We start from the raw sequence: 13,150 nt of genomic DNA, 5'->3' as shown, positions 1-13,150 counted from the left end.
CTCACTGTCTGTCTCTGTTTCTGAGTTGTCACTGGACTCTCCTCTGCCCTGTGTCTCTGGGTGATAGTCCTTATCACTGACACTATCACTGTTACTACCACTCCCTTCTGGAATTTCCTCAATCACCCTGTAGCTCTTTCTGACTGGCCTAAAGTCTCCCTGAGAGAAAACATGATATTTTAGGGCTATGAGTTATTGCAGTGAGTGTAAGTACACCATAATGTAATGTAATGACGGCACTGTAAAGTTAAGTGTAACAAACAAAAGCTAAGAATGTGTGTGTGTGTGTGTGTGTGGGGGGGGGTTGTAGAACACCGGCGCTAATTTCAAATGATTCAGTCTCTCTGTCAGGGGAAATAACTCTTGACTTGTGTTGGTATAGAGAACCTTGATGGCCTGAACAATCTCATCTGGAATATCATAAAGCAGATGAATCTCAAACATGATTTCCCAGTTGACAGAATCAGAGACTTTTTGAAGTCGATGAACAATAGTGTAAGATCTTTCTATGTGTTCCTCATTTCCTCAACTATCCTCCACAGTGATAGAATATGAGAAAGAGTAGAATGCCCTATCTGAAAGCCATTTTGATTTATGCGAAGCAACGGGTCTACTTCAGGAACAAGTCTGCTTAGGAGCATCTTGTTGTACAGCTTTGTGGTTATGGCAATCAGAGAGATCTCATGATAATTTTCATGGAGAATTCCTTTCTTCAATATGGGTAGAGTGTTCAAGGATAATCAAAATGAAAGTCCCTCATGGGAGGTGTACACATGATTGCAAATCTTGAAAAGAAGTGGGTGGAAGCTCTTATCTTTCCAGATCAATGAAGGAATGTTGTCAGGACTGGCTGACTTTATGCTGGCAAGTTCGGAGGTAGCTGCTTCAAGTTCCTTGATTGTGAAGGGAGAAGTGTTGATATTAAGATCTTTCACAATTTGAATTATTGGGAGGTTTTGTGAGACAGGTGAAGAGTCTTCAAGAAGCTTCTTGAAGTGGTTCAGCCAGCCTTCTTTGCAATTTTTGGGTGATCTTCCCTTGAGCATGACAGATGGTCTTTCCTTCCTGCTGGTGATGCCATTGATTATTTTCCAAGCTATACAATGCTGCTGGGAGTGGTGAAGATGCTTTATGCTGTCAATCTTGTCTTGGACATAATCGGCAGTCTCATGATCATAGGCATCTTGCAGGTAGTTCCAGGCTTGTGTCCCCTACTGTTCGAGGGTGAAGGAGATTGGTCATGTTCTGATTAGCAGAGATTAAATTAGCATGAGATGCCATAACAGACTCATGACTACTGATAAATTTCAGGCTGCTTTCTGTCTTCATAGAAGACTATTCCAAAGATACTTTATCCACACAAGATAAGACAATTTTGTATTTGTCATTGTGCAAGACTTCCTCAGGACAGAACGCTTGGAAACAATTGAAGACTTTGACGGTCTGCGAGCTCTTTATTTCCACTGGTGAGTGCCCAGTCGATTTGCTTCATTGGATTTGAAGTGCCCTTCATGGAGCAGCAGAGACTGAGGCATATCTTGGCAGAGACCATTCTGTGATCAGATTGGAATATGCAAAATGAGGAGTATGCACGACAGTTTCTGAAGCTATTAATCAATTTCTTTCTAATCAGGATGTAGTCCAATTGTGCTTGATGCCCAGAAGGGTATTGAAAGGTCCACTGTTTGTTTGTGGGATTCATGTAGTGTGTGTTCATTATGACAAGACTGAATTAATTTGCAAAGTCTAGCAACTTTTCATTAGTGTGATTTGTATTGGTGTGTGGCAGCGGGGGCGTGGTCAAGCGCCGGTCTGTGACAGGAGGGCGGAGTCAGGGAAGGTAAGTGGCAGAATCACTTCACCTGAGAGCAATTAACCTGTGTTTGTGTGTCTTCCCAGTGACCGCGCCCTATATGAGGAGGGAGAGCGAGAGCGGAGGGAGCTCTCCCCGGAACCGACACTCGTTGTGTGTGTATGTGTGTGTCTGAGTAAAGTTTATACTGCAAAGTGTGAAAATAAATACTCAATTGGAACCTGATCTCTGTCCTGCCGTCCTCTGTGCTCCACCCACCTGCTCTGAACTGCCACATGGTGATGTAGGAAAACAGTGCTTCAGTGGTGCCAGTTTTTGCATGAAAGTTGCCACAGAGAAGGAACATATTTATGTGCAGGAATATTGTCCATGAGTGAGTGAATGTCTTGGTAGAATTCAACAACTTCATGTTCTGGTCTAGAGTTGTGTGGAGTGTAGCAGCATACAACAGAGGTCACAGGAGCTTACATGGGCCTGTTAATACCAATCAATTATTCCTTGAATGCCACAGACTATTTGAATATTGTAGCTGACCATGTGCATCCCTTCATGACCACAATTTGCCATCTTATCTTATCTTATAATGGCTAAATCCAGCATGATAATGCACTATGTCACAAAGCAAAAGCCGTCTCAAACTGGTTTCTTGGACATGAGGTCAATGTTCCTCAGTGGCCCTCTCAGTCACTGGATCTGAAGCCAGTAGAACACCACTGGGATGTGGTAATACAGGAGGTTCACAGCATGAAAATGCAGCTAAAAATCAGCAGGAATGGCGTGATGCAATCATGTCAACATGGACCAGAATCTCCAAGGAATATTTCCAACATCTTGTAGAATCCATGCCATGAAGAATTGAGGCTGTTTAGAGAGCAACACAAGGCTCAACCCTGTATTAGTGTAGTGTTCCTAATAAACTGTTTGGTGAACCATAGCCTAATGGTTAGAGAAGCAGCTTTGGGACTAAAAGGGTCACTGGTTCAATTCCCTGGATCAGCAGGAATGGCTGAAGTGCCTTGAGCAAGGCACCTAACCCCAACTGCTCCCCAGGCTGCTCTGGGTCTGTTGTACAGTATGTTGCTCTGGATAAGAGCATCTACTAAATGTGTATGGGCATGTTTTTATATCTTGATGGACACCAAATGAAATGAATGATAGAGAGGTCAGAGAGCGGCAGGCAGACAGGGCAAAGACAGAAATATCTGAGAAGATGATGGAAGGACACCTCCTCCACACCCCGCACACTCCAACACACACACACTTACTTTTGCATTTCCGGGTTGTTAAATTTGTGCTGAAGTTTCTGCCTTTTGCTCATTCCTAAGCAACCACAGCTACTAAATGCAAAACCTTCTTCACCTTCACACACTGGTATCGGCCCTGACGTCAGACACACAAGCAAGCTGTGTGTGTGTGTGTGTGTGTGAGAGAGAGAGAGAGAGAGAGAAAGAGCAATTTAATGATGACTTGATGTGGGGTCAGCGTATGTGCGTCACATTGGAGGGGGGCAGACACACATTCTTCTGTCATGCTCTGCCTGTCTCTCTGTCTCTGGGGAAACCTTCTCAGTGTGTTGAACTATGGTATATAGGAAATAGTTCCTGAGTGTTCCTCGTTTCCAGGGGAAGGTTTAAGGGAGGTGGAACCTGCAGGAGTCAAAGGTCACAGGACTGCATTATTGTTCCTTACCATCACAAAGGAGGAAGAGGTCGTAAACACCAATTAAGTCATTAAATTACTTTGACATAGAACGTCATCAGTGTGGGTGACTGAAAGAGAATACAAAGGGCCCCTACACACACACTTTGGTGATGTCTGTGGAGATGCATGAAGATTTTGTGGGAAACGAAGAAGAACAAATAAAAGAGTAAAACAATTAATTAGACAGTGAGCAAGTGAAATCAGAACCAAGTCAGAAGGAAAGATATGGAGTGAGGGATGGGATAATCAGCAATCTGAAAGATAGATGAATGAAAATTGTTGCAATGTTCGTCCGCTATCTCGATGGTAACAGGAGGGTTTGTGTGACGTCACAGTGCTGGGGTTTAAAATGGCCGCTGCAGTGTTGACTCTGAAAACAGACGAGTCCTGCACAGGACAGAACACACCACCACAAGACAACAAATAAACAAACAAACAAAATCATAAAGATACGGTACAACGAAGATACAACACTAAAACTCTGGATACAGAACGACCAAGTGGTTTTCCATTTAAGAACTTTTTTGACATTTATTTTTGAACTATTTATTTTGAACTTTTATTTTTGCCTAACTTCAATAGCCAAGATGGTCTCTTCATCTCACTTTTTTGCTGTCTTCCTCTTAATTGCCATGATGACAGAAGTAATGAGCCAACCATCGGCAAGGAGACCAGATTCTCAGGTGAGTGTTCAACACACACACACACACACACACACACACACACACACACACACACACACACACACACTAAGAAAAGTGTGTATTCTGTAATGTTGCTGAATCAATAGGATAGATATACAGTAGTTTAAATCAATAAGTGAACATTTTTAATAAATAATGAATAAACATTCATTTATACAACCCCAAATCAGAAAAAAATGGGATGGTATGTTGAAATTGAAATTAAAAATGAAAATAATTATTTGAAAATAATATTTCACTGAAAACAATACAGCAGCATATTATTTGATGTTTTACTGTATCTCATGGATTTTTTCCTTCAAAATAATGACTTATTTCAATTTTGATTTGCCACACATACTATTAGATAACCCGAGCATAAATTCCACAAGGAAAAGCATGCACACACACACACAGACACAGTGTGTCTCTCCAAATAAAATGTGCATGAGACTGATGATCAGAATCTAGACCCTATATATGAAGAGTTTGGTTCCAAAATGCAATAAATCCACTGTGACAAACTTGAGAAAAAAAATTATTTTCTTTGCCAAAAAATTGGTTGCATGAAAACCACTATTTTTTATTTGAGACTTTAACACTACATTATGAAGTCGTAATAACATTAAAAATGCAAATCTAGATTTTGATTTAAAAAAAATTATTTTAAAAAAGATTGTTTCCAAAATGCTATGAATCCATTACATCAATAAAAATGATTTTTGTGTGTGAAATATATGGACTTGCAACACCAAACACTTATACAGGAAGGGACAGAGCAGGCTGTACTTCCTTAGGAGGCTGCGGTCCTTTAGCATCTGCAGGAAACTCCTGTGGATGTCCTATCAGTCTGTGGTTGCCAGTGTCCTGTTTTACACCGTGGTGTGCTGGGGGTGGCAGCACATCCAAAGAGGACACATCCAGGCTGGACAAACTGATCAGGCGGGCCGGCTCTGTGGTCGGAATGAAGCTGGACTCTTTGGTGACGGTGGCAGAGAAGAGGTCTATGGACAAACTATTGAACATCATGGACGATGCCAGTCACCCTCTGCACACCGTCATCAGCAACCAGAGGAGCCTGTTCAGTGACAGAATGCTCCTTCCCAAGTGCAGGACGAACAGACTCAAAAACTCCTTTGTCCCTCACACCATCAGACTGTACAACTCCTCTCTGGGGGGGAGGAGGGGGAACAGGAGGACGGGAAGGAGCAGTAGCCTAGCCTGACAATAAGCAATACCGGACAATGTGCAATATCTCTCCTGCTGCCGCCGCCCCCTTCCTCTCTTCCCCATATCTTATTCTTTTTATATTTGTATATGTAAATACTTAATTTATTTTAATTTATCTAGAAGTTCTCTATTTCTTTTCTCTGTTTATCTGTAATGATGCTGCTGGAATCTTAATTTCCCTGAGGGAACCCGCCCAAAGGGATCATCTCATCTCATTTCATTATCTCTAGCCGCTTTATCCTGTTCTACAGGGTCGCAGGCAAGCTGGAGCCTATCCCAGCTGACTATGGGCGAAAGGCGGGGTACACCCTGGACAAGTCGCCAGGTCATCACAGGGCTGACACATATACACAGATAACCATTCACACTCACATTCACACCTACGGTCAATTTAGAGTCGCCAGTTAACCTAACCTGCATGTCTTTGGACTGTGGGGGAAACCGGAGCACCCGGAGGAAACCCATGCAGACACGGGGAGAACACGCAAACTCCACACAGAAACGCCCTCGCCGGCCACAGGGCTCAAGCTCGGACCTTCTTGCTGTGAGGCCACAGCACTAACCACTACACCACCGTGCCGCCCCCAAAGGGATCAATAAAGTTTTATCTAATCTATCTAATCTAATCTAACTAGAAACAAGAAGTAAAGTTGATCTACACATATGACAGCCTCTGAACTTGGACCATCTCTTATATTGGACCACAGATTTTCCCAAATTATATTCATCTTGTCATCTACAAGCAACAGTCTATTTTACACACGAAGCTCTGAGGAATGTTAATAGACCCAGTCAAATATTTACATGGAAACTTTTTTTTAGGAAAAAAGGACAAACATTTTATTCTGAACAATGAATTTAAAAGTTTGAACACCTTGTACAGCATGTACAGTTAAATTCATAGCAGAGCAGAGTGGCGCTCCATACTGAAGAGAAAATGATAATACATCAACTTGATTTTTTATGGCTTTTGTGACTACAGGGAACCCGATCATGGGTGCAAGGCAACATATCTCAAACACTTGACCACCGGATAGTGAAATTTGTATCTTTATTTGCACAAGATAGATAGGTTTTTGTCCAGCGCTTCTTTTTAATTTGCTTTTTAAAGAGGAATATTGGATTATTTACGAACACATTTTACACTCATCGGGAGCTCTGCTTTTAGGCAGTGCCTATATACACCCACACACACACTATATATATATATATATAGTGTGTGTGGGTGTATATAGGCACTGCCTAAAAGCAGAGCTCCCGATGAGTGTAAAATGTGTTCGTAAATAATCCAATATTACTCTTTAAAAAGCAAATTAAAAAGAAGCGCTGGACAAAAACCTATCTATCTTGTGCAAATAAAGATACAAATTTCACTATCCGGTGGTCAAGTGTTTGAGATATGTTGCCTTGCACCCATGATCGGGTTCCCTGTAGTCACAAAAGCCATATAAAAAATGTGTGTGTGTGTGTGTGTGTGTGTGTGTGTGTAGCGCCCTCTAGACGTCAGGTCTATTTTACTGAGGTGCGCTCCCCAAGTTCATTAAGTGCAAGAAATCTCTTTCTTTATGGGTAATTAATGCTGGTGGGTAAGTATACTGTAATACACTATTTCTGACCTGTTATGTATGAACTCTATTATTAACGCTACTTTTTAATTAACCAACTGTGTTTTAATACTGTTTTAAGGTTGTTTAATCACTGCTGTACATAAATTAAATACTATATTCATAAGATGCCATGGGAAAAAATGAATAGATACAGGTAAGTTTTAATGATTTACTTTTATAACTATTCTCACACACACACACAATCACATATTTCAATAATGGAAAATAAAAAGAAACAATGTTCCAATGCAAATCTCAAAATTATTTGTCCCTTAAATCACTAAACAATTCAATAAACTTAAAGAACCAGTTTCCCTGTCAATTCAATGTTTTTGTTTCAATATGCACCCAAGTTTCAAAAACAACAAATAAAATATTTCACCTATAGCCGGCACTTTAAGTCACTAAAGGAAAATAAAATGGGTACCCAATGTGTCAGGGGAGTGATGCAGGCCTGGGTCGATGCTTGCGTTCGTGGGAGCCAGGAAACTAAAACGGCTGCTTCGCGCCACCACGCAAAAGAAACAATAACGAACTCACGGCAGTAATGGCGTCCTCGTCCTTGTCGCGGTACAGCGTGTTGCTGCCGCTTGGGCCGTAGACGATTCCTCCCGTCCACTCTCCCGGTAGCGTCCGTGGTAGACACTCACCGCAGGCTAACAGGCTTCACCTTCGCGAGTGACTGAATAAGCTGCTCGCCCGTGAAGGCCGTCAGGTAAGCTAATGTGAGCTACATTAGCTTTTAGCTGCACTTTTCGTCAAACACTCTTTTCCAGAATGCTCCACCTGTATACTCAAACACAACGCTGCGTTGACTGAACAGTCCCTCTGAGACTCACTGTCCATTTGTCTCGACCTACGTTCCTCAACCAGCGTATTTTTTCAAAGTCTTTTGCTCTGCCGTAATGATTCCGCCGCCATGCAGTTCCTCACTCTCGTTCGTTCTTCTTCTCCCTCTCTCCCTTCCGGTTCCGGCCACACCATCACCCTGATTGATTGGACCTCGTAAAGGTATGTAAAACGTAAACTAATGTACATTTTTACATTTAAATAACACTTTTACCATAAAACTTTGTATTTATTACAGGAAATAAAAAATAAAACATATAAAAATAATAAATAAGTGCTTTTCTTTACCCATTATTTATTTCTTTAACTGGGTTATATATATATATATATATATATATATATATATATATATATATATATATATATATATATATATATATATATACACACACGAGGAGAAATCAGGTGTGCTCAAAGTGGAAAATAACATTGGACCACATTTTCTACTGGAATAATAAAACATTCAGATAAGAAATGTTTGTTTCCATCAAATTAATTCATTCATTTCATTCAAAATCTCACTAAAAGATGGGGATTCTCCACAATGTTAACAGTCAATGGGAGCTGTTATTACTGTTTCTGTATTTGAATGGTGCGCTGTGATTGGTTGAGTGGAGATATCGTGTTTTGCTGAAAATCAGTAGTGTTGTTTGCTACAGTCTGGAAAGAAAAAGGATGCAGAGAAACATGGCGGATATCGCGTTTTGCATAAAATTGATTATGGAACTTTGAATAGCGATCAAATGTCAAACTTCTTTTGATGGAAACTTGATTTTTAAAAAAAAGCAGGTGCTTATCAAGTTTTGGAACCAAACTCTTCATATCTATATACAGTACCAGTCAAAAGTTTGGACATAGCCCTACTCCACAACTGTAGTAATTAACATTATGCCAAGAACCACTCAACTAAGTAAAGAGAAATGACAGTCCATCATTACCTTAAGACATGAAGTCAAAAAGTGTCTTTTAATTAATAAAAATAAAGAAAAAACACTGAATTAGAAGTTATGTCCAAAATTTTGACTGGTATTGTATATTGGTTGAGTTTTTCTTACTATTTGGCCCTAATCAACTCAGCTTTAATAGCCGCCATGAAAAGAGTGCATATCTTTGGTAGTTTTGATAAAACCTTTTTTTCTCTCGCTTCCTCCTTTTCTCAGGACCATTGGAGTAGCTTCACTTCATTTTTAAACAAACAGTCTGTACACCATGCCGAGCTGTTTACATGTTCTCTACTTTCTGAAACATTTCTGCAAATGCACAGTAAGGCCATGGAATAGTACAATGTAGTGGAGACTGAAAGTAATGGGGGACTGAGATGGTCTTAAATTAAGTATTCTGATGCCATTTTCACATATGAATTTTTACAAACACATCAGTTTGCAAAAAGAAAAAAACCTAACTATAAATTCTTAATAGGGCTGTCAAACGATTAACATTTTTAATCGCGATTAATCTCATAAAATTATGTAGTTAATCGCGATTAATCGCAAAAAAAACTTTAAACATCTGTTTAAATTGTCCTCAAATACATTTCTACATCAGAGCAAACATTTGAATATATGCTCTGATGCTCCATGTCAATTATAAGGCTCATCTTCTCTATGATAGACAATATATAGGCCTAATGCACAAATATTTGGCATTCGGGTTTTGATATTAGATCTAGGCATGCAGCATATTCTTTCCAATGTAGCCTATCAAACATCTGTTGGGCATAGGCTATGTGCAAAATACGATTTGGAGAAATAACAGACTATATTTTTTTACTCAACGGTAATGGCTGCAAGCTACACTTCGAAGAGCAAAGAGGAAGTAGCTTGACTCCTGCAAGTTCATTCAAGTGAAGCAGTAGGCTATTTGGAAATCGCTAGGCTACCTACAATCTACAGGTGGAGAAAAGGGAATGTGCGCATTCCCGATCATAGCCCATCAGATATCAACACATTTCACCCAGTAAAGTGAAAGTAAACGGAACTCGCACCCCATCGCATATGCAGACTACAATTTAACTGACCATGTTGCGGGTTTATTTGACAAGTTGTAGAGCTACGTTTTACCACAAAGTTAATGTTATAACTAGCTTTATTTTGCATGCTAGTCACCCGCGAAAATCTGCATTGTTCCTTACCAAGATGAGCCCAGTTCACTGTTGTTTAAATACCCTGCGATAATGTCGTCATTTTTTTTAATCGCGATCAAATTAAATTGCTTTAACGCACTAATAACACGTTAACTTCGACAGCCCTAATTCTTAACTATAAGTCTATGACAGCTTTTATGGGGCCTTTAATAGCTTGGAGGTCTAGGCAATTGCCTACCTTTGACTAATGGCAAGTTCCCCTTTGCCTTCCACAGCCATGCCTTTGTACTGTCTGCAGAATGTGGTTCTGCATTGTCTTGTTGAAATATCCCTGGAAAAGATATTGTCTTGAAGGCAGCATATGTTGCTCCAAAATCTCGGTGTACTTTTCTGCATTAATGCTGCTATCACAGAGGTGCAAGTTACCTTTGTCAAGGACACTGACACAATCCCAATACCCTGACAGACACAATATCCTGACAGACCCTGGCTTTTGGACTTGTTGCTGGTAACAGTCTGGATGGCCCTTTTCATCTTTGGTCCAGAGCACACCGTGTCCACTTCTTCCAAAAAAGATCTGGGATACTGATTCATCTGGCCACAGTACACGTTTCCACTGCATGATGGTTCATCCTGGATGCCTCTGAGCTCAGAGAAGTCAACAGCACTTTTGGACACAGTTTACATAAGGCTTCCTTTTTGCACAGTAAAGTTTTAACTGGCATTTGTGGATGTAACCCTGGATTGTAGTGCTTGACGAACATTTGCCAAAGTAATCCCGAGCCCATGTGATTATATCAGCTATAGATGACTGATGGTTCTTGATGCAGTGCCCTCTGAGGGATCGGAGATCATGGGTGTTCAGCTTAGGCTTGTGTCCTTGCCCTTAACTTAACTAAATTTAGAAATCACTGCTTTCTTTTTTATTTGAATTTTCCATACCATCCCAACTCTTTCTGATTTGGGGGATGTAAATATTTTAAACATTCATAAATAAAAGCATCTGAGATTAACCTTACACTAACTTTTATTTTGTAATGAAAGCAAATAAAATCTTTATATTATCAATTGAAAGTGTGTGTGTGTGTGTGTGTGTGTGTGTGTGTGGTGTCAGATTCTACAGGATCTGTTTGGATCAGAGATCACTTCCCTCTTATTGTCCCAGCCTGAGGTTACAGAAGGCTCAGCTCAAAACCCCACCCCCTCTGAGAGTGATGGGCGTGGTCTGCCAGGACTCTTTGTGATGGAAGAACCTCTCCACCTTGTGCCTCACCCATTCCTGGATTTCCTGATGGGGCAGACGAAGTTGCGTGTACGGAACAGAAAGGGCTCTGCACGTGGCTGTTTTGGGATTAAAGTGGACCGTATCGGAGCGCTCAGTGGACTGGGCTGCTGACGCTGGGGTTAAAATGATTAACCGCACTCCACCACCTTCCATACAGGCCAATGAGCTGTCAGATAAGGATGGTTTAATTGGGATACTATGGACTAGCTGATGAGGCAGGAGTAATTAGTGAGAGTGAATTAGAGCTGTGATTGAGGACGAGGCCAAATGCTGATTCTGGACCAGACATTTAGTGAGAAAAAAATTGTAGCTGAACCGAGACACTGACCTGAGATCAGTGAACCTGACCTGCCCTGACCTCTTTTCCAGGGCTTATTGTGTGTGTGTGTGTGTGTGTGTGTGTGTGTGTGTGTGTGTGTGTGTGTGTGTGTGTGTGTGTGTGTGTGTGTGTGTGAGAGAAAGAGAGAGAGAGAATAAAATGTGTGTAATTACAGTATGGCAAGAATGATGTACAGAACTCCATGTTAGGATTCAATTACAAGCTTTAAATTGTGGAGAAATTCAGGTCTCCACAAAAAAGTGCTTTAAAAAAATGACAAGCCTTTTGGGTACTGAGGTTAGGATATGCAATAAATAAACCAATGGAAAGTCCTCACAAAGTCCTCACAAAGATAATGTGTGTGTGTGTGTGTGTGTGTGTGTGTGTGTGTGTGTGTGTGTGTGTGTGTGTGTGTGTTAAATTGGAAATGATGTTCATCTGTAATGGTGATGATGATAATGACGATGATGATGATGATACCACACTTTACTGTGAAATTGAAGATGAGTTCAAACTGCTTTATGTCTCCATTGTGGGTGTCATTATCTATTATCTATTCTGACTTATTTTACACAGGGCATAATGTGGAATATTTATTTGCACTTCTGATATTCCACAATGCACTGCAACAGGCACTGTGGTTCAGTGTGAATTAAGACACACCCCGGGGAGCCATGTGTAACATCATAACAAACTGAAGTGATGAAATGTGTCAGTAATATAAATGATAAACATATCTGGAGCCAATCCCAGCTGACTTCGGGTGAGAGACAGGGAACACCCTGGGCAGATCACCAATCTGCTGCAGGACTAACACAGACAACCAACCATTCACAATCACATTCACACCTGTGGGCAATTTAGAGTAGCCAGTTGACCCTAACTGCATGTCTTTGGATTGTGGGAGGAAACCCACACAGACACGGGGATAACATGCAAACTCCACACAGAAAGGCCCCAGTCGGCCGCGAGGTTCAAACTCAAAACCTTCTTGCTGTGAGGTGACAGTGCTAACAACTGCACCACCCAAATATAGTTCAAGTCAAAGTAAGAAACATTATATTTAATAATATTAAACTGTAACTGCATGAATAAAACTGTTGAAGATAGCTCTGTAGCTCTTTGATGTAGATTTCATGATTTTATCACTATCTCAGTTTAGTGGTTGTCTATTTGTGTTTAACTGTACATTTACACAATCTGAGTCAGGCCCCGTCCACACATAGTTCTTCTGTTTTTCCTCTTAGTCCACATGAAAATGCTATTTTGGGTCATTGAAAATGAAGCTTTTTGAAAACAGCCTCCAACATGTACAAATTTTACAATTCACATTCATAACACATGCTTGTGCGGATGGTTAAAACGTATGTTTTTGAAAAAAAAAAAAGTCACAGCATGAACCTGCATGTGTTTGTTGCATGTGTGTAGCATGTACTACTGATGTGCTAGGACTTTATCATGGCTATGGATCAGGTTGGTACTTTGTGCTCTGTAATTTCTTACTTGCTGTTTACTGTATTGTTGTACTGCTGTTGCTGAATCCATTGCTACAAACTGCACTGCTTTCTGCACCCACAAAG

The 13,150-nt window shown here is 40.6% G+C and overlaps 1 protein-coding gene across 1 annotated transcript; it reads left to right on the top strand.

Moving 5' to 3' along the window:
- The first annotated feature begins 4,101 nt into the window (after positions 1 to 4,101).
- On the top strand, positions 4,102 to 11,362 carry nppcl2 (natriuretic peptide C-like 2). Its single transcript, XM_060936665.1, has 2 exons — positions 4,102 to 4,197; positions 11,081 to 11,362. The coding sequence occupies exons 1-2, from the start codon at positions 4,102 to 4,104 to the stop codon at positions 11,360 to 11,362; spliced, it is 378 nt and encodes a 125-aa protein (XP_060792648.1).
- Positions 11,363 to 13,150: the final 1,788 nt, after the last annotated feature.

Source organism: Neoarius graeffei, chromosome 13, assembly GCF_027579695.1.
Source record: "Neoarius graeffei isolate fNeoGra1 chromosome 13, fNeoGra1.pri, whole genome shotgun sequence".
In the NCBI taxonomy this organism is placed as follows: domain Eukaryota; kingdom Metazoa; phylum Chordata; class Actinopteri; order Siluriformes; family Ariidae; genus Neoarius; species Neoarius graeffei.
This window is presented reverse-complemented; position numbering and strand designations above follow the sequence as displayed.

Excerpts from the sequence above, each read along its gene's own strand:
- nppcl2 (XM_060936665.1), top strand. The coding sequence starts at position 4,102 with ATGGTCTCTTCATCTCACTTTTTTGCTGTCTTCCTCTTAATTGCCATG. Across the intron at positions 4,198-11,080 it reads CAAGGAGACCAGATTCTCAG|ATTCTACAGGATCTGTTTGG; the intron begins GTGAGTGTTCAA and ends GTGTGGTGTCAG.